The 27,973-nt window shown below is 45.8% G+C and overlaps 1 protein-coding gene across 4 annotated transcripts in view; it reads left to right on the top strand.

Annotated features, from left to right (window-relative positions):
• The first annotated feature begins 4,114 nt into the window (after positions 1-4,114).
• Positions 4,115-27,973, top strand: part of LOC119375026 (gastrula zinc finger protein xLCGF3.1-like) — a 38,698-nt gene continuing 14,839 nt past the window's right edge. For 3 of the 4 annotated variants that reach the window (XR_007414444.1, XR_007414445.1, XM_049411000.1), the window contains exons 1-2: positions 4,115-4,376; positions 27,324-27,467. Coding sequence is in view for 2 of the 4 variants with exons in the window: in XM_049411000.1 (XP_049266957.1) it covers positions 27,332-27,467 (136 nt within the window). In the remaining 2 variants the exon portion in view is untranslated. The remainder of the gene's footprint in view (positions 4,377-27,323; positions 27,468-27,973) is intronic. The other variant, XM_049411001.1, reaches the window with a different exon arrangement.

Below are 27,973 nucleotides of genomic sequence, written 5' to 3'. Positions count from 1 at the left end.
ATAATCCGTCTCAGTCTCAGTAAAGTTCTTCGCCCCCCCCCCCCCCCCCGTCTCTCTCCCACGTCAACGTATGTTTACAGCATGGCGGGAGAGGGAAATAGCGACCGGGCGTCACCCAATGCAAATTACATAACTGGTGGGCCGTTTAAAGATTGCAACCCATTACATTATAATTCTTCGTCGTCATCAGTCGTCGCGTCAACAAAGTGCGCATAATGCCTTACAGACGTGTAGCTGGTGCCTCGCTTCTTCGCAGAATGACGAATAATGGCTGAGTAGGGGCTTCCCAACTTCACAAAAATTGTGATTTATGGCGCAGTGGGTACCTTTCTAGTGTACTTGTATTGTAGCCCCAAGAGAGCTTACAACGGGCTCTAGAAACGCCGCTCTTCGAGCTTTGGCTGTGACTGTGCTGCGGTTTCAGCGCAGGCCTGGCGTTTTTTTTTTTTTTTTTCTCCGTGGTTGAAGCACATTTCGTCCCTCTCATTTTTGTCGAGAGTGGTGAAAGCTTTGTGACGTCAAAATGACGTTGCAGAAGAAAACCGGAAACAGAGAGCGCGCTGTTTGCCGTGCTTCGGCCGATAAGCGCGCCGGCTGAAATCGGCAATCCCTTTCGCAGGCGGCGAGGCGGTAAATGCAGGAGAAAGATCCTCAGGACACGTGGGCATAAAGTCACGTGATCAAAGCGATAGCTCATCTAGGTGCATCTTCACCCAGGAGCAGAGAGTGTGTCTAGGGACGGTTTAGGTACAACCACCGAACACGCGGAACACGTAGTATAGTGCCTAGAATATACTCTAGGCACTATACACGTAGTACAATCGCGTGGTGCGTGATGGGTGTGTGTGAGAGGCATGAACGGGGTGGGCGTGTGTCCACAGCTTCCGAGCTAGTAAAGTTGCGTTAATTCGTTACCACTTAAAACGTGGCAGCCGTTTCAAGCACGTCTTCATTAGCACTGAAACCGACTCTTGGGAAAAGAAATACAGGCAAGTGAGGTGTGAAAACGCAATGTGAAGTGCTAAACGTTGAGAAAGCGCCTATGAACCAAATGTACTGGCAACAGCTATAGTCGGGTACAACTTTAGAAAAAAGCGGCATTTGCACCTCAAAGGCGGATGCACACGCGCTTCCACCAATGGGCGCGCGCTCTAGACTGACGTCACGAGCCGGACGGCCGGTGCCTCCGCTCAAGGAGAAGAAGCGGGACTATTTCTTTGCCGCGGAGGCAATCGGCTGCCGCGCTTCGGTCATATGGGCGGGGCCTCTCCTTTTTTCTAAAGTTGTACCCGACTATAGGTTGAGGCATTTTCATTGGTGTCATGTCTGCTGACTCTACGTAGTTTCCGTGAATGGTTTGAGAAGTGTTTTGCGTTTTTTTTCCTTCATGTATTGCATGAAGCTGCACACATTTTAAGTGTCCCGTATAAATGCTTGTACGCAAGAAGTGTAGCTTGGGCTTGTTCGTGTACATACATAACGCAAGCGGAATAGCTCACACCGAGGCAGGGACGGTGTAAGCAAGTCGACACGAGAGCATGTGTTGTCTTGCTTGCTCCGTCGCTGTCTCAGTATGTGCTATTCCGCTTGCTCGTGCTAGGTCTAAGAGGTGCTAGCGCGCGCCCCGGCGCTTTCGCTGCCGTCCATCGAGAGCGTCCGACAGGAGAAAAGAATCGCTCTCCGCTAACTCGGGAGACGGGAACGCGAGGCTCACTTGTTGCGGGATCGGCAGGAACTGTAGGTAAACTGGGATCGAGCTCTTGATTTCTCTCGTGGTTGACGCTGCACCGTCCCTAGAATTCCCCAGAAAGCGATGTTATACGGAGCGGGGACGTCTGCATCGAACTAGCCAATGAGAGCGAGGATCACCCTCCTGGAGTTACCGCTTCGCCTTACATAGACACATCAAGAAGACCTTCCCTGGTGTAGTGAGGTATTTTATGTCCCGATTGCCCGTTCTGGTTAAAAGAAAATACTAACGGCGGCGCGCCGCAATTATTGTGCGGCGGCGGCGGCGTGATCTCTCTCGGGACTTCGGCGGCGGCGCCAGCGATAGAATAATAATAATAATAATAATAATAATAATAATAATAATAATAATAATAATAATAATAATAAAGAAACCGTCGTGAGATCACAACCGGCATAGACCACCCCAAAAGTGAGACGGTGCGCAGCGTGGCGACGCTGCATGTTTGAACATTTTTTTTACACGTTCCTTCGTTAAGCAGGCTAAGCCATGCGCTAAGCTTAAAGAGAAGCTTTGGATAATATGTAAAGTTTATAGCTATTTATGCTGAGCAATATAAGTAGTGCTGTAACAGCGGCCGTATAACGAACCGCTGTTCCGTGTTCCGTATTCCGTTTGGGTCTCCCTTTTCCTCCTTTCGGAGGTGCACTGAGGTACGGGGGCGGAGTTCCTTTTTGTTGTTATTCGTTTTCTGGCGTCACTTCCGTTTCCTCTTTTTTTTTCTTAATTTTTTCTTTTTCGCGTGGAACGGCTGCATCTTTTCTAGTCATTTTTTGTTTTCTTTCTTTTTTTGCGCGGGTAGGGACAACACTGCAGAGCATGGACCCGACAGCGCCGACGGGCTGACACGGACACATTTTTTCGCAGGTTTGATGACGACATCGTCTGAGGTGCTGCTGCCAAATGGTAGTATAAGTGTTCTGTGCTGCTGCATGGTCAGTTCTAATCGCGATTTGGCCAGCCTCCGAGCCAATCTTGATCCGTACCGCACCGATCGCGATCAAAAGTACTCCGTGTGACGCCGGTGTGTGAAGGCAAGCTTGACGGCACGCATGCAGTTCGAGCCATCGTGGTGATGGCTGTTCGACGGTGGATACGCAGGTCGTTGGAGGCGCACGTAATATTTTCAAAGTTATTGTTGTGATCGATTTCGAACATAAGCCTCCTGTGTTCCCGAAGAATCTGTCTTGGAAACTGGACTGGCTTGAGCGCCGGCCAGACGTCAGCTGAGTTCAGTAACGAACTATGGAATTGAAACTGCTGAACGAGTTGGCTAGGTGAGCGGAGTATTAGTTAATGCGCGCTAAAGATGCTAATACGTTAATGAGGACGTGTCCAATGTCGACCGCATCCTGGATTAAGCGTTGTACGTATAAGACATCACGCTGGCCATCGTTCCACCTGACAGCTACTTGGTTGTTTTGATATAAAACACTGAAACGGTGGCCCGGCGGGCTGGTCGTATGTCGTCTCCATTCTTTACTCGCGCGTCGCAGGCACACGAACAACAGATCGAGCAATGTTGCAGGAACAAAAGCAACAAACCGTATATCATTGCCGTGTATCATTGCCACCGTCATAACGGCCGACATCACGACGGCTCGAACTTCTGCGTGCCGTCGAGCTTGCTTTCACCGGTGACACTTTTGATCGCGATCGGGGCCGATACGGATCGAGTTTGGCGCGGAGGTTTGCCAAATCGCGATTAAAACTGACCATACAGCAGCACCTCAGACTATGTCGGTGTCACGGTGGTCGGTATCAAACCTGCGATCAAATGTGTCCGTGTCAGCCTGGCGGCGCTGTTGGGTCCATGCACCGCACAGTGTTGTCCCAACCCGCGCGAGAAAAAGGGAAAAAAAAGAAACGATGACTTCAAAGAGCATGCAGCCCATGCAGCCGCATGCTTTTTGAAAATGACGTCAGAAAACAAACAACAACAAAAAGCAACGAGGCTCCGCCAGTGGGCTCCGCCCCCGTCCCTCAGTGCACCTCCGAAAAGGGCGACCCCTTTAAAACGGGGCGGTGACATGTCTGCCCACTAGGCTCGAAGAAAAAAAAAAAAAAAAAAAAAAGCTTCCTTGTTTCATGTTGGCCTAATACCTTATCTACATTGATTAAATCTATGTTATTATACCAAAAAAATATAAATTCACGGTCCATCTCTCTGCCTCTTAAGGCAGAATGACCTTATTTTCCCCCCATTATTTATTTTTGTTCTTTATCTCTACTTTTCTGCCACCAATACTCTAACCGTCTCTTACTTATTTACATAAGTAAGAGACTGTACATCCAACATATTTACATATGTTGGATGTACAGTCGCGCCACCTATAGGCCGTGAAAGTTGCGAATACAAAAAGCGCCAAAAGTTCTGTGTTTGTCATGGTGTTTGTCGCCTTAGCGCGCGCTTCGTGTAATCTCGATGCTTCACGTAAGCTTGCTTACACGATGTTTGCTCTAGTGTGCTTTCGCGACGATAACGTGAAGACTGTGTTCAGCGTGCACCAGATTAAAACGTTCTTAGCCATAAATGTATTGGATTTAGACTCGAAAAAGTGGCACCAAGAATAATGGCAAGACGAGCAACAAGGTTACTTCAAGGCCCATGTGCTCCGATTGTTTGGTGAGTTGAGCATGCATGGTATTTACTCCTATTTAGTATTTGTTTGATATCACCTTTCTTTTTGTATTCAAACTTGGGACGAAGCCGAAAGGTCGGGAAAACAAGTCCCTCGTCCTTTGTCTCCGGTATTTGATGACAGCGAGACCAGCGACGCCTCAATTGCAAGTCCACACGCTCTAACAGAGGTTGAATGATTGAGCGCATATATTATTGCACTTTGTTTTTGTGTTTGTCAGTATGCACAAAAAAAAACGTGGCATAGATTAGAGGTAAAGGACAGGCTCGTGAGTGTAGTAGGAATCTCGCAAACCCTTTGTAAGTATGTACAGTACAACGTACGTGTTGAGCGGAAAACGCGTTTATCGCCTCATAATAAAACGCTCTAGTCAATGCGGTCTGTGTGTTGTAGTGCGCGACAATCGGCTTATCATACTTGTTCGACATAACGTATAATAGTCGCACCACCATCGTGAAAAAGAGCACGTCATAGATAGTGATTTTTGACTTTGCTGTAATTTAACCCTTTGTTGCATGACAAAAATCTACGCATGTAAACACCGCCTACTTTTAATTTTCTATTATAGTGCATTCAGAAAAAGATGAGAAAAAAGTCTCGTTGAAGTCAAACGTTTATTTCATAAGATACAGAATGTCCACTACAGTGGACAACATGAACACCAGCTTCGACTAGTGAAAGTGGCGAGTCTTTTCAGCCGTCGAGATTTCTTGCCCGAACAAATTTATGCATGAACACCAAACGTTGGATGCGGTACCATGAGAGTCGCCAGAAATGTACACATGACAAATTGAAAAAAATTGCGAGAGGTTTGAACCCCACTCCTGGGCATCGCTGTCGGTGTCCACGGCATTATCGTCGGTGTCGCTGCTATCAACTCCATCTACCTACTTCTACTTCATCACTGCTGTCACCTTTACTTTCAAGGCGGTCGTCTTCGTCGAGCAGCGCGTTCACTTGATCCTCCGACAAAGGAAGGTCCAACAATTCCTTGATTTCAGAACCAGTCAATGGTTTCTTTCGAGTAGCTCTCTGCGCCGGCGCGTCCATGGCGTGTGGTTGAGAACGAAGCGCGCTGGGGAGCGAGGGGTTGCTGGTTCTAATGCGCGGTCAGGTACTTCAGATTCTATATATATATCTATATATATATATATATATATATATATATATATATATATATATATATAGATATATATTTGCATATCCGAGGCATCACGGCGACAGCAAAAATCAGCCGAGAATGTCCATATAATTGCTATCGCAATAATAGAAACATCAGCAACCCCAAATATGAAGCTACAAAAAGGAAGAGCCATGACATACAAAACCCGCACGTGAGCGGGGATTGCTCCCACCATGCATGGTGTCCACTACAGTAGACATATTGCAAAATTTGTTCTGAAAAATTATATTCACTTCACTAAGCCACAATATTTATGGCTCGTGACTGCGAATGCTTCTTCTATGGCGTGCATACAATAACGCATACCAAATCGCTATTTCATCTCAGTTATAAGAAAAAAAAGTAAAGAAGAACGTGACTTACGCGCCGGAGCAGGAGGCTGCGATTTTGAGCAAGTGTGCAGAAAAACCCGCGGTATCCTGCCGCCATCTAGTGCGGCGAATGAAAACCCCTTTCGTCCACTGTAGCTACCAATACGCAGGTGCACATCTCCGAGGCACCGCAGCTGCTTCAAAAATTCCAGAAATTTGTCCACTGTAGTGGACAGCATGCAACAAAGGGTTAAGGACGAGTTTGCAGTTCATTCTTGGGTACAGCTCAAAGAACACAGGACGCAAGCGTGTAAACGGGATAAGGCGCTGCTTAATTGTTTTTTAAAATTTTGCCCCTTTCTTTTCCTTCCTTTCTTGCCGCAAAATTTTGCCGATAAACTGTTTTCTTTCACGCGATAAGCCACAGTTGGGTGTGTATTATTTCACTCAGTTTTTTACTGTAGTTCAGCTCCTGCAACATTGTGAACATGTGCAGTGAATGAAGGTCTAGATAATTTCTCACTGTGCCCCCTACTTTCTATAGACCAGCACACAGCGAATTCCATGCGCATCGCCATATTTGCATCGCGCGTCGCGCCATCTATCGCACACGCGACGAAACAACATGCGCGGGCTGCCACGCCAGCAGACGCTAAGCAGAGCAAACGTGAAACTCCCGAAACTCAGCCCGTCGGAGAGCGTGTTTCGCGTCATTTCTAGCCTAGACATTTTTGTTAATTTTATTGGAACATCAAGAACATCTTGCTCATGCAAGTCCACCATGTATACAGTACGTGCTGAGTGGGCTGCGGAAGCAACCTCGTCAGATACGTACACTGTTACATTTGTAAAAAAAACGTTCTCGCTGTAGTACGCGTGAATCCTAATTGCATTGCAGCTCACAAAAGAGTGAAACGATGTTTTGTTGCCCCATATTACAAGTTGTGCACAAAGTTTTGTGAAAACTCATTATTTCAGCATGCATCGCGTAATAATTAGAGTACGCTTTACGGGTAGTTTCGCGGAACGTAATTTTTGTTTCACGAGCGCTCTTACAATAATGCGTCTTGCACACAAAAGCGTGCTATCAGAGAGTATAACCTGCAGTATCATTCAGCGATCCCTTTTGGAAGCTACCTGCGCGATTTTATTCTTGTAACGACGGTGCTTTACAAGCGAAACTGTGCTACTCTTAGTCAAGCCGGTTAGCTACGCCTGCGACGTAAAGGACACTGGCGCGAGTAGTGTTTACTTACGTGCCAATATATGTATTATGTGCAGCTGGATGCCTCGTGTCCAAATAAATTTGGGGACATCAAACACTGAAATGAAAGCACGAAATTCTGGCCAGCTGTGGAGGAGCACCGTGCCATTTATTACCTTTCGAAGACGAAATCTCGAAGGCGTGGATGCCATCAAAAGCACTAAAGCTTAATACTACGTTGAAAGTGGCAAAGCATGCTGATTGCTTGTGCTTGAAAGCACTACCTTGCACTAGATTGTCGTCAAAGGAAACGCTCAAAGGTATGAAGTGCACTCCCACACAAAGCTCGCGCCTGCCTTCAATTAACCCAGCTGCGTGTCACGCAAATTAGGTTCGCAAAATGAAATAGGTGGGCATCACAATGCGGAATACACGCAGTTAGTGTACTTACTCGCGCATTTTCACTCGGCTCCTAGTTTTTTTGCTTGAATCACAGTTATCCACTCGCGGCGAAGCTGAAAACACCGCACCGGCACTATTTCCGTGGCGCGTCGTAATCGTCGCAGACAACGCTAATATTCTCTTGTTGCGCTGCTTGTTTTGGCATCCAAAGACGACGCAGTAGTGCCCAGACGAGCTCTGATACGCTGAAGCGGCGTGAATGGGTACTTTTTCGCACATTAAAGCCTCAGAACTGCCGCTTGCCCTGTTTACTTGGTGCAGCCCGCGTGCGCATTGGCAGCCCGGTCAGCCTGGCGTCTGGGTGCGAGAGTATCCGCTCGGCTCGCCAGCAGCCTGGGTGCGAGACAGGCGTGCTCTGGTGTATAGGTTGTATTCACATGACATCAACACGGTGCTGTGAGCAGCACTAGCAACTATGGTGACGCCGTCCTTCGGGCGGTCCGCCATGATCCTGGCCACTGTATGGCGTCTGTGCCGTAGTGTCCCACAATGTATGTTTTGCTTTATCTGGGATTTGACAGTTGCTGCTCTTATAGGACAGGAATTCTTGCTGTTTACTAGCAACTACCGCTGGATAACCCTAGACGGACGCAGTCGAAGATGCTGCGAAGTGATGGACGCCGTGTCGGCGTGCCGTAGACACGTCTCAAGTTAATTGTGCAGTACGTCGCTATTCCTCACACGTTTTATTGCTGCTTCTGCGGGGTTTGTACTAAGTGTTTTTTTTTTAAATGCAAAGCATTTCTTAGCGAACCTCAGGCACTTTGGGCGTTTCTATCTACGTATCTATCTATCTATCTATCTATCTATCTAGCCGCCTATATCTGGGCGCTCTCCTGGTCGTCTCCATAATTTGTAATATACCAAAATTGGCACAGCAGGGGATCAGTGTATGACGAACACGATTCACTGGTCATGACATAAATAACGCAAAATACCTGTCGCGTACGTCATGAAACCCTTTCTCTCAGTCACGTGTGGCACATACCCGCATACCAGAGTTCATGTTATTCGGGTATGTGCCACAGGTGATACAAAGTCTCAACCAACACAGTAACCGCGAACACACATATTGACAGGCAAGGAAATGGATAATAATAATAATTGTTGGCGTTTTCTGCCCCAGAACTACGATATGATTATGAGAGATGCCGTAGCGAGGGGCTCCAGAAATTTTGATCTGGTATTCTTTAACGTGCACCGAGATCTCACAGTACACGGGCATCTAACATTTTGCCTCCATCCAAATCCGACCGCCGCGGCCGGGGTCGAACCCGCGACCTTCGGGTCAGCAGCCAAGCACCGTAACCACTACAACACCGCGGCGGACGCAAGGATAGTGAGGAAGCTGAAGACTGAAGACCCCTGGAAGGGGGGGGGGGGGGACGCTTAACTACCATACACTTGTTCACGTTGTCCGCAACGTGGGCCACGCCATATAAGCAAAAACTGGGGTCAATGCTTCCTACAAATAAACCTGCCGAGGGAACCAGACCTCTCAACATTACCGGTGACTTCAACATTGATTTATCAAGAGCCAACAACGCCTGGTCTTTATACTGTGCGAAAGAAGGCTTGAATATGGATAGGGCATCAAGAATCCTGGCTGCCACGTTCAGGACCGGAGGCATCATAGATGGTTTCATCGTAAGAGGCATCCAGGATTTCCACCAGCTGTGCTATACCTCGCACCTCACTACACAACTGCAAGTGTGACTGTAACGTACGTGCAGTGCGTCTGCGCATGCCACTCGGCTGTGTGTATATCCAGGGAAACTTTCCTGAATTAAGCTTAGTTGCGAGTAACGCCTGTCCTGTGCATATGTGTTTCGTCTTTGTGCTGTTATGATTCGCACTATACAGTATTGAAGAATATAAGCACTACATGTCAGCTTACCGCATCTGGTGTTGGTAACACCCATGTTTCTGTTGGCATCGTTACGCAACTGTAAACAACTGGTTATGTAATACATATGCGACTCTTTAACATATGAGTGTGCGTATACCACTTCCACACTTCTTTAGCGTCATTCCGTAACGCTTCACTCACTGTAAAGAATTACGCCACAGTCACCATCACGCGCATGCTTCGCATAACATCGATTCCCACGGTACGTGAGATCTGCCAAATTTTTTTGGTCAACACCAAGTTAAGGAGGCGATCACGAGAGCACCCAGATGTAGGCGGATGGATGGATGGATGGATGGATGGATCGACAGACAGACAGACAGACAGACAGACAGACAGACAGATGTGCAATGAGTTCAACAGCACTGTTCGGGCGAATACGCATATGCATTTTTTTTTTATTGTTCAGTTTTCCATGAAATGTTGGACAATTGATAACTTTAGTCAGGAAAGCTACGTGATTGACAGCGCTTTAGCGCCACGGAGACGTTCTACGCGTACGCACTTGTTCTTGCTCCAGTAAAAGAATAAAAAGGTGAGAGTTTAGCACAGAGCTTTCATCGATTGATTACGTGCATGACAGTGATGCAACAAAGGTCCAGTTATTTTATGGAATCAGTGTCTTCATTTTTTCAAACTAATAATGTCCTCTGCCTTCCATCTATTTCTAACAACTCCACACAAACGCTCAAGATAATGTGAAAAAAAAGGGTGATGTTTTGCGTGAAAATATACGACAGAAATGTAAGGCATGCCGTCGGGATTAATTTCGAACATTTGGGTTCTTCAAAGCGTATCTAAATCTAAGCACACAGGTGGTTCTGCACAAATTTCGCCCCAAGCTAAAATTGCATGCGGCAACTCCGTTTTATCACTGCCGTGTCATTCCATTGTCTGTTTTTTGGGGGGACAGTTTGAGTACCAAAGTGTCAGATTTCACTTGATAGAAGTATTTCGCTGTAGCGGGACCATGACCGTGCAATAAAAAGACATCTTAAGCACAACTAAAGCTCATCGCATAACCGATGAACTACAGTCCCGCAGTTATACACCTAACAACAACGCGAAAGTGCATGGCCCAGAGCCTCGTTTTTTTTACTAACGAGTCGCTAAAACGGTGCCTTCACACACTATTTAATGCTCCTCATGTTTAGGACTATGCCAAGCGCACTTTAGGATGTGCTTGAACCAGAAAGCGGCACCAACACTGAAATGATTTTGGCGAACGAAGGGTACGACACCAATACACAGCCCTCTCGAAAGTCGCACTCACTGCCCTTATTACAATGCGCATGCAGCCAAGCAAGCCCATTTGCTTCTGTACACCATGTTAGGTATACGTGCGAGCAGTTAAAATCGCACTAACATAACTGAATAAACCGCCCTTCGAGAACTTGCAGGACATACGCGCACGTGCAAACATGACGTGGCTAGCAGACGACGCAGGGAGCAATCCACACTAGGCGCGCTTCAGCCAGTAGCCGCCATGTGGCGACTCCGCTCGATCTCGCGGCCAATAGGCTCCGGGCGCGGGGCGAATTTGGACTGGTGGTGCCTCTTTCGGTGGAGGCGCGGAACTACTGGCATGTGAGTGCCTGAAAGGAGCAGGCGCTTGCTGCGGGGACGCAGTGCTGGATGTTGGCTGCGCTTCATTGTGCTCACGTCGCTTGTGTCCTGCGCTGCCGAAAGGCCCCGGGAACCAAGCCCGAGCAGACAGGCTGCGCTGTAGGCTGCACAAACAGCTGTGCAAACATGGGTAAATCTGGGGAGTAGATCCAGTTCCATCGGTTCCCGTCTGCAATCACCGTCGCCGACGGCCTTGTTCACGCACCGGCCGCCATCGACGGCCCTCGTTGCGTCAAGCTACATGAAATACATAGACTGAAGATAGCTGTTGAAATATTAGAATCGGCGACGCATCGAAAAGGAAAGCAAAACGGGAACAGGAGTTTGCAAGATGTACAACGGAACAACATGTGCAATCGGCCAAGCATTGCGTAAAGAAAGCCAAAAATCGAATAGGAGACGTAGTGTATCCTTTTTAAATGTTGGGAGACAATGTTAACGTGTAGACAGAATAACAAGGTATTAAATATTCGGCAGAACCCGCGCCTTGTGGGAATCGGTTTCATGCGAAGCAGTCAGCGAGTAGTTCTATGCAGCATTTTTTTTGTGTGTGTGTTGAGCCAAGCGTTACGAGGTGGACCGACGTGTTTTTGTAAGTGCAGTAGTTGTGTACACATCGATGTCTTACCAGGCACGTCGACTACACTGGCGTTCAAAGGGTAACTTATGGTCTGACGTAACGTCAGCACCCACGTTACAGCACATACGTCAGTATTTTCACAGTGAAGTGCACTTTACGGTGCGATTATGTGAACATCATACATAAGTTTCGTTTGCGTATTCCTCCGGGGTCGAGAAACGCTTGAATATAACTTGCTGAATCATATAGGAATACAAATGTAACGTTTATTACGCTGCTATAAAAGCAGAGCAAACACTGGAACCGCAGACGTTAACCTGACATGACGCCTGTATCATAGGAGCACATATGTAGTTTTCATTGTTTTGTTATAAAATTAGATAGCCAGCACCACAACCACAACTGACGTTGCACCGACATTACGCCTGCATAGGGTGTTTTTCCAAAGCAGGTTCTAGACCTGGCGTGGCTCTGTGGTAGAATACCTGACTGCCACGCAGAACCATTGCGTTCGATTCCTGCTGGGATCCTAATTTTTATTCTCACAGTGCATTCGTCGGGTCAACGCTGACGTTGCCAGTTTTTCTTAACGCTCTTGCATTTTAATTACCAATGTCTGTTCTCGCCGTTCCTGGGTAGATATAAACTGTCAATCACTTGTGGCGCATACCCGTACACCGATGCCCGTGGTAAACGGGTATGTGCTACACGTGTATGGAGGAGATGGTTTGACGACGTACGCGACAGGATTTTCACTTTATTCATGTCATGAGCAGCCAGTCATATTCGTCAAATCCGCTTACCCTCCCATGCCAATTTTGGTCTACACCAAGTTAAGGAGGCAATCACGAGAGCACCCAGACGTAGGCGGCTAGATAAACAGATACCTAAATAGAAACGCCCAAAGTGCCCAGGGTTCGCTAAGAAATGCTTCACATTTAAAAAATAGAAATGGTGCTACTTACATCAAGCTCCACATCGTAGCTTATCGCGTTAAGCTTCATCTGCGGGGCACACTTGCAATGCTATTTGCACTCGTTGTCGCCTTTATATTCCGTGATGTCGTGCACGTGACCTGCTTCGTGCAAGCGGAGACCCTTCTCTAGAGCAGACGCACGAAAACGCGTACGCCAGCTGGTCAAGTCTTTGAAACTGCAGCGCAAAACAACTGGCAGCGCCATGGCTGCACTTGCACTGTCAGGACTTGCCTTCGCGCCAGGGGCCCTCCAGACAAGAATGAGGAACAGCGAGTTCGGCAGTTAAAATGCAAAGATGCTTATTTTACATCGTGTCGCCAATCGGGCCTGCCTCATTTGCAGTCCCGAAAGGGAGGAGGCATCGTGCCCCCTCTGGTTCGTCTCCGAACGAAAACAAAGGCCTACAAGCACAGCACCACGCAAAGAAGCTGACTCGTTTGATGTTACGACAGCGCTCATCGGTGTGGACATGAGAGAGACACTGTGTCATTCTTTCTAGATGACTTGGCGGCCATTAAACGCATCCACGACCGCAAATGACTGCGCGAGAGTCTGCCTGAAGCGCGACAACGGGCCCCGTTGTCTGAACACATGTCCGACAGTCGAACACTTCGTGCATTGTTCAAAAGAACACTGCTGCTACCGCTTCTCTTTGCCTATGGGCTACGAACGCAACAGCATACATCTTCGAATTGCTCAAAAAGAAACGCCGCGCTTCTCTTTGAATACGTGCCGAAAGTAGCAGAGCCTGCTCCGCGTCGTCTGCTTCACATGCCAGTGCTGTCCCTGCCGCCGCTTGGGGTGCTTTTCGGGAGAGGCGTAGCTGGCGCCTTACGACGGCCGCCCAGTGCCTATAGCAAGCAGACCTTTTTGTATGATTGTCATATCCCGGCCGTGGCGGCTGCATTTTTGATGAAGGCGAAAATGTCTGAGGCCCGTGTACTTAGATTTAGGTGCACGTTAAAGAACCCCAGGTGGTCGAAATTTCCGGAGTCCTCCACTACGGCGTCTCTCATAATCATATCGTGGTTTTGGGACGTTAAACCCCAGATATTATTATTATTATTATTATTATTATCATCATTATTATTATCATGATTGTCATATCTTTGATGAAAGTTAGTACAGTCGAACTCCGCTTCAACGAAATTTCCGGTACAACGAAAAATTCTCGGTTCCCCGTCAACAGTCCATAGGAGTCAATGCATAAATATGCTCGCCACAACGAACATTTTTTCTGCTGCCGTTCCGCTTCAACGAAATTTACCATGCCAGTCTGGGCTCAGAAATTTAATTTACTGTGCAATAAACACAATCTCGGACATTTTGATGCATTTTAGAACATAAAAATACGAATTCAAAGTCTAAGTCGCGTGTTGGCACCTCCAGAAACCACCGCTATAGTGTTCTAGAATATTGGGTAGTGAGCCCACTCTCCGGGGAGAGGGTACGTTGCCGCGGCGCAAAAAATGTAAACGAGTTTTCGTTTTCCTGAGTGCCCGCGTGGCGGCGCTACCATCGTCAGCATTGGGAGCCTTCGCCCCGCTGCTGTAGGGCTGCTGCTGTGTTTCGTCGTCACTGCAGGTTTTCGGCCGAGCATTGCTTCGTCAATACGTTTCATTTTTCAGTTCCTGTAGTTGTGAATAATGTAGATTGGTAGCAAGGCTTGTTCACGGGCTGCTTTTCATGTGAAGAACTCCGTGCAGACAGCATTTTAGATGTGCTGACCATTGTGAAAGCAAGGCTTTGGCAAGAGGTTGGGTGCCGAAGCCATGCCTCAATGCTCTCTCAAAAAATAATCCAATTCTATGTTGTTACGCGACTTCATTTTTACATTAAGGGGCTAAACACAGACAGAGCAGGCAAACGCCAAAAAGCAAAGCACTTCAAGATAAGCCGCTGCACTTAAATTTTTTTTCCTTGCTATAGAAGATTTTTAAAAATTTATTATTGTTCCTGCGTTTAGATTTTACAAGTGTAGGTTAAACTTGAAGTATGAATCTTCTCTGAATATTCTTTTTCTGTTTCACTGACCCAAATACAAGAAAATGCCAGATTTGACAAACAAGCAAGATAGTATGTTAATTGCCACTCGCCATGCATACTATAGCAATAAACCCTTAATTCAATTGTGAATGGTGGCTTTGGTCCTTGGCGTACCATCAACAGTGCGATTAATATGATCTACCAGAACGTCAGTAGATCTGTATAAAAATGCATGTGTTTGAATGGAAATGTGTCTATTATTTGTCATTTTTTTAGTATTTCTTCTGATTCAGTGTCTTCACTTATTGTGTGAACAATATGTGTTGAGTATTCATGTGCTTTTGTGAACTTTTTAAATTTATGCTATGCTAAGTATGCTATTGAAAATATTTAGCGTCTCTTTGTGAGTATTTTTCTAGCATCTATTGGGCTGTTTTAGGAGACATGCTTTTTGCCGCACACGCTGATCAGTACAAAATGGGGCAAGGCCCTCTTCAAGGTATTTCAGCTTTTTTCCATCTGTGTTCACTTTGAAAAAAAAAAAGAGCAAAAATCACAGCATATCCACGGAGTGAATGATGATGAGTGGGCGAAGCTGCGGAGGTTCATCGGTAAACCGTGAATCTTCCGTGAATTCTGCCCAGTACATCATCACCGACGTGAGATCGGGCGCGTTTATACTAAAGGTTCGATGAGTTATGACGACTTGCAGCTCACTTTAATTTTACATGTACGCTGTGAATTTTCATTGTTTAGAAAACCATTGCTTTAGAAAACGTCTGGCGTCTTTCGTTAAGCAGCTGGCGCCTTTTCGTTTTGCTTTAGAAACATCTGGCGTTCTTTCGTTTTGCTTTTACAGAACATCTGGCGTCTTTCGTTGGTTTATTTCATCAATCAACGGCGTTTTGAACAAAATTTTTATTGTTTAATCACGCACAGGAGAAATCTCACCAGGCACTACCTTGGAGGTAAAGAATGGCTGCTAATGGGAATGAGAGACAGAAGAAGTCGGCTTTTAGCTAACGCTGCGAATTTTTTATTGTTCAACAACGCACAGGAAAAATCTCCCACCGGCACCACCTTGGAGGTCAAAGCGTAAGACTGGTTACTCACTACGACTACGACTACGAGGGACGAACGGGTGCCGCCTTAAGGAGCTTCGCCCCTAAAAAAATGAAAGTGATTGATACGCATGGCTTTTGTGGAGTATATAAGGTCATTGTGCTGCCCCACCAAATAAACTTTTCACTTATTTCCGCGAACGATTGTTGTCTACATTTTTCCACACCTTCATTACAAATTCATTTTTCTAAATACAGGAGTGCGGACAAATAGTTCTGTAGAAAAGAGTGCATATGAACCTTTTAGGCATATTATATAGTGTCAGCAGAATTGCTAACTGAATTTTGCACTCAACTGATAGCGGTGTTTGCATGCAATTTCTTACACAAATATAATTTCCAGCATGTGAGGGGTCTTCAAGAAGCAAAATCTGATTGCATGGTCTACCCTTACTTTCGGTCTTTTATTTCTTGGGCATGATTAGGATAGGTCTTTCCTGCTGTGCACTCCCACACATTTTCTTGCACTTTTCAGGAGAATATATCAACTGAGAGCGCGTAAGGTGCTTAAGTTTGTAGTAATATTGTTTTATTTAGTGAGAGTATGACCTCACTAAAGAGACTACCGAGTACAAACGCTAGCATGAAAATATTAGTCTCTTTTATCTAAAGGCAATCGATGTCAGTGCACGTTAAAGAACCCCAGGTGGACGAAATTTCCGCAGTCCTCCACTACGGCGTGCTTCATAATCAGAAAGTGGTTCTGGCACGTAAAACCCCATAAATTAATTAATTATCTAAACGCAATAAAACTGCGAGATTTTTTTTTTTTTAAGCGAGAGCTCGCTACTGCAATACAAAACTGGCGGTTTAGAGCATATATTGCATCCGGCGCCCGCTGATGACGCGCTCATGTTTAGCGATACTTCATGCGCCAGAACAACGGCCAAAGCAAGAATATGCTCACGCAAAAGAAAAAAAAGCAACGAAAATGGCTATGTACAGGTGTTGCACAAGAGTAGTTTGTGCTTGAAGCGCTGGCAAACTAACCTTCACGCTGAGGGCAGCAACGCTAAAGTGTTCTAGAATAGCAACGCGTCGCTTACATTGCAGGCGGTGGTGGCGCCATCTACCAGGTGAGACATAAAGTGCGTCAGTGCACAGCCTCCAGTCAGCCCACTACCCCTTTCTAGAACACTTTACCGCTGTTGATTGAGGGAGAGTATTTCGGCCGCGCGTTAAAAAAAGTCACAGAGCTGCTCCGCGCGCTGCGGTCGCGGTTGCCTAGACGACGAAGACGCGGCCGCGGCGGCACTCCGACCGTCGTTGGGTTCTGCGGCAGTGCCATGTTTCCTTTGGTATTACAAAGTATTCAGTGGGCATTGCGATGAAGCAGTGACTGCATGAGCTGCACGTCACAGCGCACAAATGCAACATTCAAGGGTAAAATTTAGCACAGCTTCACTGACTTGGCGTCGCGAAGACTGATGAAACTGCGGAGCTGGTGCCTTTTCCTTGGCTTTGGGGTGCGTTTTTTACTAAGTATTATTTTAGCTGTCGATACAGCGATGATAATATGACGCCGCTAAACGGTCCGTGAGCTCCTGCTTTGGCCACTCGCAAGTCAGGATCGGATTCCCTTCGTTGCTGGGCGGCCGACGTCTCTCTTCCCGACGAGTTTTGTCGTGCAGTTGCGGCGACACGCCTCTCTCACTCGAAACTCGGGGTCGGCCCGTCATCGTTGGGCCCATATGCTCTAGCGAATTCCCATCACATTTCCCGCCGCGCCGCTTCTTCTCCCGAAGACAGAACCTTGTTCGTACTCGCCATACTCGTCGCCGAACGTCGTAATGCTCTGCGCCGACAGTGCACGCTTTTGTACTGCTTTGTTCACTCAGAATTTATACTTGCAGCAACAACGAAATGAAACAATGTTAGTGCTGTTAAATCAAGGTGTGCGGCCTAGAGGTAGGGGGCACTCTTGTAAGCTCAGTGCGAGCGGTCCGGCCGCATTAGAATTAACACCACAATTAAAGCACGATATGCAACACGTACGAACTGACGGTCGGATGTCAACAAGCATGCACGCTAGCAATAAACAAAGATAATGATGTGCGTCTATCCTGGCCTCTCCTAACTCCATCGCACAGTAGTCAGGGAACACCAAGCCCAGCTTTTTACTCTGCCGAAATAACATAACACTACCGCAGAAGGGGAGCGCATACTATCGATACGATGGCCGGAGCCACCGCGTCTACGCGTCTCCGTCTCGCCGGTCTCGCTCGCCTGGCAACGGCCAGACCCCCGCCAGAGGGCCGCACCGGCCGCACTTTTTTAACGCGCGGCCGAAATACTCTCCCGTTGATTGAGTATGGGGGCCGCCATTCCTTGATGGCGACGGCGATCGGACTGCCCTGCTTTCGCAACTGTTTGAGTTGATTCTTAGTCGCAGACAATCCGAAGCCAAAGCTCAGTTGTCCACACTGAGGTGCAATCGCGGAACGATTTCTTTTCCGATGCTTTTCCAATGCTTTTCATGCTTTTCGCGCTTCGCTAGTGGTCAAAGCGCCGGTACGTACGCGTTATCAATGCGAGCAGCCCTGGGGTGCAGTCGCGGAACGATGCCTTTTCCAATGCCAATGTTTTTCGTGCTTTTCGCGCTTGGCCAGTGCGACCGGTGGTCGGAGCAACAATTCGTCCACGTTATCAACGGGATCAGCCAGCCGCGAATGGTGGATAAGAATAGCATAGAATAAGGCGTAAGTCATCGCTCCGCGATAGCACGCCTGCATATCGCCGTTGTCGGCGAATAGCTTGTGTTAGCGTATTAGTGCAACTGTGCAGTTTGTGTTGCGCGCCCGTGCCTCTGTTTGGTTCGTTCGCGGAAGCCGCGAACGTTGTTTCTGCGTGCTTTTCAACGTGGCGTCGCTATGCATATACGAGAATCGCGTCGTGACGCTGCTGGGGACGCAAAGGAAGCAGCAGACACTTTTTGAATTTTGGAAATAAAGGTTTCTCTGTTCTACTAGCTCAGGTCAGCCATATTTTTTTCGATTTCACTACAACGAAATGTTCGCTTCAACGAACATTTTTCCGAGCGCCGTCAATTTCGTTGTAGCGGGGTTTGACTGTATTGTGAAACATGAAGAAGGATATTAGAGTGCACAGTTTTCAACTATTTAAGAACATTAATTGCTACAATAGAGAGGCCCTGGGAATGTTGGTTGGCTATTCATTAATGTGATAGTGTAAAAGAAGTCGTGTCGCAGTAAACCCGCTGTGGATGGCGTTGTTTGTAAGCGACAAATACCAGTGGGCGCAAAGAATAAAGGGTCAGGGTTCAAGTTGGAAGCGAGACCAGCCTGGGTCGCAGATACAACCAATGGCAGGTGCGATTCACTGCTGCTGTCCGCGACCTGGTTCAGTACCCTGTGCTTCGAGCCATGGCTCTGGTGGTAGCACAAATGTTTCAGGAGTTTATATGTTTATGAGACATAGGCCTGATAAGGCTATTGCATTCCACTCTTAAAGGCGAAGCTTAAGCATCCTCGAACTATTTTTATTCTGGAAAGGCAGTGGTCCTTCCAGCTGTGATAAGATAATATTCGCTTCACTCCTGTGAGCTTCATTCAATGTGTAAGAATATCGGTGCACCTTAGAAAGAGGTCAAAAGTTTGATGGTCCTACAGGGAGGCTGATTTCCATACAAACAGTCGTAGCATTTGGCAGCAGCGGCATTCCATAATTGCATGGACAAAGTTCTCTACAATGTCAAACACATGGGAAGAGACAGCTTATGTAAAATTGCAGCTACAAAAAACCAATTACACATTCGAAATTGAGGTAGGAAGGCAAAATTAGAGTTGTAAATTTTGTTTGGTTAACTTAAAAAATAAGTTTTAAGGCCTGCATTTCACTTTAACCTCAATATAGCGAACATGATTGGGACAAAAAATAAATTTTTGACTGATATTGACTTGTAATAAACATACAATGTATATTAGGGGTGTGCGAATATTCGAGTTTCGAATTCGAATCGAATAATACCTAATCGAATAATTCTATTCGACTTTCGAATAGCTAGTATTCGAAGTTTCAAATAATTAGACAGGGACAAATATCTAAAACGTGACAAAGGCCGATGGTGCAACTTGTTAGGGTGGGGTGGCTAAAACTAACGCAAACATTGCTACAGTAAGCCTTTCGTTAAGACTTTCACTGATATCCTGGTTAAAAAGCGAGCGCATGCTTATTTTAACAGATTACATCATTTCTGCATGTAAAAAAAAAACTCATGAAAAACCCGTCAAGCCCTTCACAACTTCGCTTCTGAAGCGAACACGCCGACTTCTTGCGTAGTTTGGTCACGTACGCCGCAAGCGCCGTAAAACATCCCGACTTTTCCCTCGAAACCCTCGTCGATTGGCTTCAATTGTGAAAACTTGTTCATGCTGTGCAGTCGCCACTGCCACACCGCACCAATCGTTCAGAAACTCCCATTGTTCCGGCGCGCAGTTAAAATGCTGCTGTGAACGAGTGCCCGAAAATTTTTGCGCCCGGAGCACTCATGACAATGAATTACAACATTACCGTTGCCAGATGAGTCCTAAACACCGTAACATCACGGCGAGAGAGCCTGAAGCTAGGTCATGTGGAACAGCTTCTGTTTCTGCACGACAATTTGTAGCCTTTCGGTAGCAGTCACTCATCGCGTTATGTGCTCGAGGACATGAGCAGATTTCATTTCATTGTTCTTTCTCTTAAATTTTCAATGACATCTTTCGTATTCAATATTCGATTTGATATTTGATATTTTTGGCCGCTATTCGGCACTATTCGATTCGAGATAAAATTTCACTATTTGCACAGCCCTAATGTATATGTAATGAATGCGTAATATAATACATAAAAAGAAGCATTGTCACGCTATATGTGACATTGCTGAGCTAGCATGCTGATGCATATTAAAAGCAAACAAAAAATATAATCGAGAAACTGACATGATCAACAAATGGAGGCAGCCTTGCTCAGTCATTGGCTGCAAGCCGATGTGGTCATAGTCACGACAGTGGGCTATGCTTGTCTCTCTGTGTGGTGTAGAAAGGTGGAGAGCTGAGTGAGAAAACGAAACCAGCTGAAATGGTTTTTTTATCCACTATAACTTTATTATTACCCCACTTATTCGCACAATTCTTGCAGTAGCTTGTTCGTATCAAATATGTGTGCAGTTATCATCACAAATATTAGCCCTCAGTGTTGTTTACTGGTTTCCTAAAACGTTCACTCCCTTGTACCAGGAAAGTAAATACAAAGTTTATGTTAAGTTTTCTGCACTTGCATAGGACTTTAAGGCATCAAACCTGGTATGTTGAGCTCAGCAGTGTAATTAAGCAAATGTGCCGTGCTTCAAATAACATTCTGAACCAATCACCTTTGAATGTCTGTTCCCATGGGCCTTGTTGTTACTCTCTTGTATTGGTTGCCTTGGTGTTACAGTTTGTGTTTCTTCTAATAAATAACTGTGCTTTGTTAACAGAGAGTTTTAGAATTGGGGCCCCAAGGAAATATTTTTGAAAGCCACTGCCCATGTGCGAGATGCAAACTACATTTGGGTGTTTCTGTTGGGCATACTATTTCTTTGATTGAGCAGTGAGCCCCAATACCTCCATGTTGCATTGTGTCATTATATTGAACAGTGAGCACAAAACACTATTCTTAAACTCTTGTGTCATGCATGGCCCATAACTAGCACATGCAGAGCACGTTAGTGCCCCCAAAACTTGGTTCAACTATTCTAAAGCTTCCTCATGTATACTTTGTGAACACGGGGTATCGCTGGAGTCGACGTTTCGACAAGCTCAAGCCGACAAGACAAGCCTTGCTCAAGGCTGCAACTTTAAGTTGCAGCCTTGAGCAAGGCAGGTCCTTAATGAAGACAGCTAGTTAAGGTCCATTTTTTGTTTGTTTGATTCATCTAATAGATGCATCATATTGCATGCTTTCATGTCTTGAGAAATTTTATGTTAGCAGATACACAACATGAACATATTTCAGGAATGGCAATACTATAGCTTCCAAGCATTATGGAGCGCTTTTCATGTCAACATGTGGCTTGCTTCTCTTGGCAACATTCACCTATTTTACTCTAAAATTATGCATTCTGTGCTAGCTTTGAAGTGAATATAGTATATTTCAGAAACTCATTCATCCGCTGCTGTTTGAACCAGGATGAGTGTCTCCTACCAGGAAAGAAGCAGTCAAAACATAGCCCATGGTATCTTTTTGAATTCTTAAAGTTGCTTCAGGTCTTATAACATACCGTAAAATACTGTGGTCGCACAAGCGCCCAGTATTAGCATTTCCAAAAGTTCAGAATTCTGAAACTTGTATGTTAAGCGCTCACCCCCTGCAAGAGCCGGCCTGATTCAAAACATTTGCCCTATTGCAGCTGCCATGAGACTGCTAGGGGTGATGACGGGGATACTGTATACACTTGGCTAAGGGCCGCGCTTGTGTAAGGGCCGCTCCCCTCAACTTGGCAGTCCATGTTTTGAAAACAAAAACAAAAAAATCTTGCCAGCAAATGGCGGCGGCGTCGCGTCTCGCATACAGCGCATTTCACGGGAGCCACCAGATGGCAGTAGCTGTCCTGCGGCTTCGTCACATGGCGCTATCTTGAGCTTCGGGCGCGCGGCACTATGTGGGAGATCTTGTCACTCTTCTCTCCGACGCCATTGATCCTTTGTGCCAATAAAGACATCTAGCGAGGATGTCCGCAGCTAGACACCAAATATCCCATCGTTAGGTATATATGGCACGATTAAATAGGTTTTTTCACACTTGGATCGAAAATTTAACAAAAATTTCATACTTCCATGGAAGAACGCACCCCATCAAAATCACGGAAAAAAACTGCAGTCCTTACACGAGTGTATATGGTATTCGTTTCCTTGTGACGGAACGGGAAAGATTGATGGGGGTGAAGATAAAGCAGAATGACAATGCATAGTTCTTGAAGGAAAACCTAGTCGTAGCAGGTCTTTTGTGAGACAAATCTTGATAAACTGTGCACGCAGCTGCTATTCCCACATTTCTCACGCAGACCACCAGGCGCTTGATGCATTCCTACTGTTGCCAGGACGATTGAAGTCTCCACCTAGCTCACCTGCGCCTCCACACAGGGGAAATGCCATGCAGCTGCACTGTCTGTTCAAAGTCTTTTGCACTGAGCAGTCATCTGAGAGTTCACATGAAGTCTTACAACATTGAATATGTCACCAGTGATGCATCTGTGAATTTTTATTGCAACCATATTTCAATCCTTCATATCTATACCACGGCCACTACATAAAAAAAAAAGGTGAGGCCTGTTGCGTGGCGCCGAAACCACATTCTAGGGCCTAGTTCTCCTCGCGCTTGCTGTGGCACCCCAGCTCGGGTACAGCTGTTCACAGAGAAGCACTTCTACAGTCACGTTGGTGCGTGCAACACTGACTGTAATCAGGCCGTAAAGAACATGTTTTATAGTTGGACATTACAGGTCGAATATTGAACTCGTTATTAGAAGTGGTGATTACACCACATGTGTGAACAGTTTGCCTTAGGAGTGCCAATCTTTTGTAGAGTGGGCCTCGATGCTCTCCATGAAGGTTGCCCGCTTGACTCACCTGAAATGAAAAGAAGTGCTCGTTATTACAAATTATTCTGAGTAGATTTACACTTTCCTTCAAGATGGAGCAGGGAGGGATGCAGGCACTGAGGAGGTTGGCCGAAGGACCCGGACGCCTTTTCCCCTATAATTTAGCTTTCCCTCTATTCCTCTGTCCTCAGCAATCTGACAAGTGCGGCAGGTTGAGCAGGTTCGTAAAGATGCATGACCCGAAATTAGTAGCACTTAGAGAAACAGCGGCAAAATAAAAGACATGTAGAAATAAGAAGCACTTCTCCTGTGTACGTCTCCTCCTCTTGCCTCTGTTTTTTTTTTTTTTTTTTTTTTTTTTTAACGCACTACTAAATTTAGCTTTTGCCAATGTTTCTGATAGGCATGTCTCTCCGAACAGCTCCTTTCACCCCTGCACTTGGCAGTGAAACTCACCTTGTTAACCCACCACTTGCACCCTCCTTCCCCCAAGAAAAAGTTCTGGCTACATGCCTTGGTGTACGTTATTAAGTCATGAATTGGAAGCCAAATTTCAATGTACGTGAGCTTGTGCAAAATTTATAACTTCCAGTGTCATTGAAAAAGGCTTGTCTTTCTCGAGGCACCTTCTGAGGAAATAGCCCACCGATATGACACAGGCCATTGAGAGTCCTCGTAAGACGAAGCATACCAAAGCGGTTTGCTGCTTGAGGAACTGCACTTGACTCTCTCTCACGACTCACGTCAACAAGACCAAATATCTTCATCGTACTTAGGCTGTTTCTTGCTCAAAGTGGCCACTTGGTTGCTGATAAAAACGGCAGCTTTTTCTCCTTTTTCCGCTTTTTGTAATGCATGAACCTGCACGTCTTAATTGTTTTCATAAGTTAAGAGGCATTCCTTCATTTCATCTCGATTGGCCTGAAATTTTTTTTGCTCTCCTTGACGAGCAACTTTCTTTTTCAATCTGTTCACGGGTTTCTTCGACTCTTATAAGACATGCGCAAGATCTAATGTGGTTTGGCAGGCCTGATATACAGGAAAACTACGTTCTCTGCACGATTCTGAGGCCAACTGTGGAAATAGCGCTTTGATCTAGTCTTTCAAAGGGTGCAAGGAACAATTAATCTTGGGGGCTTTCTCCTGAGCTTTCAGTCGCCTGCCCCAGCTATTGCGTCATCATCTGGATTCCGATGCCGTTTTCTGTACTGCACGTTCTTTTTTGTATACAGTGTAAATATCCGTGAAACACAGTCAGGGCCGCAGTTGGAAGCAAAAGCCTAACCTTCATGTTCTTTTTACAGCCATTCTCAGTAAAATGTAATGAACATACCAGTGACCTGTCGCTTGGCTCCCACTTGCTTCCTTTCCCCAACAGTCCTTGGCGAGAGATGTTCTTCAGCCACGCTTCCTGCGCTGTAGATTCCTGATACTTCGCAGTAGCATCTTTTATAGCATTTGAGTTGCACAGTGGCACACAACACCTTCACGGCATCGCAACGATAAAAAAAGCCATCTGCCACATGCGTGCGCACCAAAGAACCGTACCCAACCAGAGAAAATGCGAGGAAAGCTGCTCACCATGTGATCACACAAAAAGCACATGAACACTCATAAATCCCGAGGAAACCACATTCTAGCACGAATCGGCGTCTTTCTTGCGTATCAGAGCAGTGGCATCTTCACTGAAAACGGCGGCCGCAACTGTCAACTCAGCCGAGATGCGCCCACCCATTGACATTGACGCGACGCAACAGGCCGCACCTTTTTTTTTTTATGTAGCGGCCGTGTCTATACATTATGCTGCATGTTATTCTGGTGCATCTGTAACTGTCACCATGTGCTCTTATATGTTGAATTAACAGGGGGCATCAGAGGATTTTCCGGGAATATTAACAAGTTGCAGACATCTTTCTTTGTAAGAAGATTCCATTGCCTTACTGTGGTCTTTTTCATGTCTTATTTCTCTAAAGGAGTTGTGTGTGTGACTAAATATTCATGTTAAATTGTTAATTTTTGTTTTGTCATTTAGGTTTGTATGGATTTTCTTAGTGTTCTTCGGCTAATGTGGACACTCCTGTGAGTTCATTTGCCTGTACACAAGTTGAACTAATGTCACGTTGTATTTGTATGTTGTCAATGCACAGGGTTGTAGGAAAGTCTTTTGTACTGAGAACTAGAATATTGATTCCTCTTGATGTTTGAGCTACCTGTGCAGATGTACTCTTCTGTGACTTTTGTAAGCAGTCCTCCGAACTGTGCAGCTCAGGCCACGGAAGTAGCATCTTGACGGGGATGAAAAACAAGAACTGCTGCGTACTCAGATTTCGGTTCACGTTGGAAAACCCAGGTGGTAAAAACGAAGCCATAGTGCCTTGCTATGTTATGCATCAAATGTTATGGTGGTTTAGTTCGTAAAACCCAAACATTATTTAATTTTGTTAATCACATGTCTGGGTTCATTTGTTTTTCCCTGTTCTGAATAAAGCTAATGGCATGTTGTATTTTACCAGGTATTAACGCACTTAGTAGGCAGGCATTTATAGTGAGGTGCAACTGCAATGTTGATCCATCGTGGTGTTTGAGCCAAAGCATGGCTTAGAAGAGACTTGCAACACTTTTTCAAGTAATCTTTGAATGGCTTCATTAAAGGAGTTGTTTGCCTGACGAATTGACTGCTGCAAAAAGTTTTAGAACCTGTCAAGTACAAGCGGAGTTACAGGTTTTTTGTTGCATGCTCTAAGGACTTTCTCTCTCCTTTCATACTAGTGGGAGTGCTGAAAGCTACGCGATAGTGAGAAGGGATGATAAACTAGGGGGCAAGAAGCTACGACCATTCGCCAGTGCGCGTGATGACCTTCAGTACTTTCTTTTCCTTTTTTCTTCGAATGCGCTCGATACTGTCAGGTTTTGGGACGTTAAACCCCAGATATTATTATTGCTTTCAGTGTTATCGTGAGCGAGTGCACAGGCACCTCACAGCATCCCACAGTGGCCACATTAACTATGCAGATCACAATGCTCAAATCAACCAATGGCTGTGGACTTTGTGTGTACGGCACGGTAATTTGGCTTTATGGCATCATTTGTTGAGAGGAGAGCGAGGGATTTCTAGCTGACTTTGAGAATTAATTGTGAATTCCAGGCAACATGCAGTGCTATTATGTCTGGCTCACATGTTCTCGGGAGTCTTGACTACTGATCAGCAGTGTTTTCTGACCATGCTGAAAAAGTGTTGCAGGGCCCCGCTTTAAATGCCATCACAGAGAAGGTCTGGAGCTGCGCACTGCTGCAGTGAGCACCCAGCTGTTTGCATATGTTTAATAGAATAACGCCTAAAAAGCTGCACTTAATATTTGCATTAGGGAGTATCTTAATCATATATGAATTTTTTTTTCTGATGTACTTTATACCATAGGTATTGCCATCAAAGAATGCATGAATAGAGCACTTGAAGGAGGTGCAGGAGTGGTTTGACATACTTATGCGTGGTCAAAGAGTGTTACACATGTCCCAGTAACCAGTATTGATCACATCTGCTTATATCTCTTGTGCAGGGGCATAGCCAAAGGGGGGTTCAGGGGGGTTCAACCCCCCCCCCCCCCCCAGAGCACTTGAAGGAGGTGCAGGAGTGGTTTGACATACTTATGCGTGGTCAAAGAGTGTTACGCATGTCCCAGTAACCAGTATTGATCACATCTGCTTATATCTCTTGTGCAGGGGCATAGCCAAGGGGGGGTTGGGGGGGGTTCAACCCCCCCCCCCCCCCCCCCCACCGAAAAATTTCAATTTTGCATGTGTATATATACACGCACGCACAAACATACATAAAGTATGGTTGAACCCCCCCCCCCCCGACCAAATTTTCTGGCTACGCCCCTGCTCTTGTGAATGCATATGCTGAACTGTATTGGAGCAATTTTTCCCACTGCGTTATCTTTAACATGTTGAACATCCAGCTTTCATTGATACATATTGTTTCTATCCTTACAGATTCGCAAATGTCGTATGTTGCCATTAGATCCTTACCTCAAGGGCGCATGGCATATTGGAAAACAAGCCAGGATGAAGTTTGCCACAACTTGAAAAGCATGGTTCTCGCCAAACAGAATATATGTTCAGAAGTTCTAACCAGGCGTTGGTTCTCGTGTTACTTTGTAGAGACAGTGCAAGCGTACAGTTACAGCATGCTTTCGACTTCACTGCATTTGCAGGAAGGCCACGTGAAAACGGGAGCAGAATAATTTGATTTAACAATAAAAGAAAGTAGTGCACTTGTTCACCACTGCTGTCATCGTTTTGTTATTGTCATTGTTGTTGTTTCTGTTGTTGTATGTAGTGTTGTGTATCGTCAAGTCACTGGTGACTTGTGTAGACACAATTAGTATATGACCACCAGTGAGGCTAATTTCATACATGTACATTAAGGTCACCTAGACCTTTACTGTTGTCAAAGTGCATTGGTGCCCCCAAAATTGCCTGCCTCTACTCTGAAACGTTTTGGCATAAACTATTGTTCACTGTGACACTCATTGCTCACACTGTTAAAATGTTTTCTTTCAGAATAATTATCACGTTTTTGCGTTAGGTGTTCCGAAAGAAGTTCCAAGTTCAATAAGTGGTCTTGACTGTTTATTTTTATG

The sequence above is a fragment of the Rhipicephalus sanguineus genome, chromosome 11 (assembly GCF_013339695.2).
Source record: "Rhipicephalus sanguineus isolate Rsan-2018 chromosome 11, BIME_Rsan_1.4, whole genome shotgun sequence".
Lineage (NCBI taxonomy): Eukaryota > Metazoa > Arthropoda > Arachnida > Ixodida > Ixodidae > Rhipicephalus > Rhipicephalus sanguineus.
This window is presented reverse-complemented; position numbering and strand designations above follow the sequence as displayed.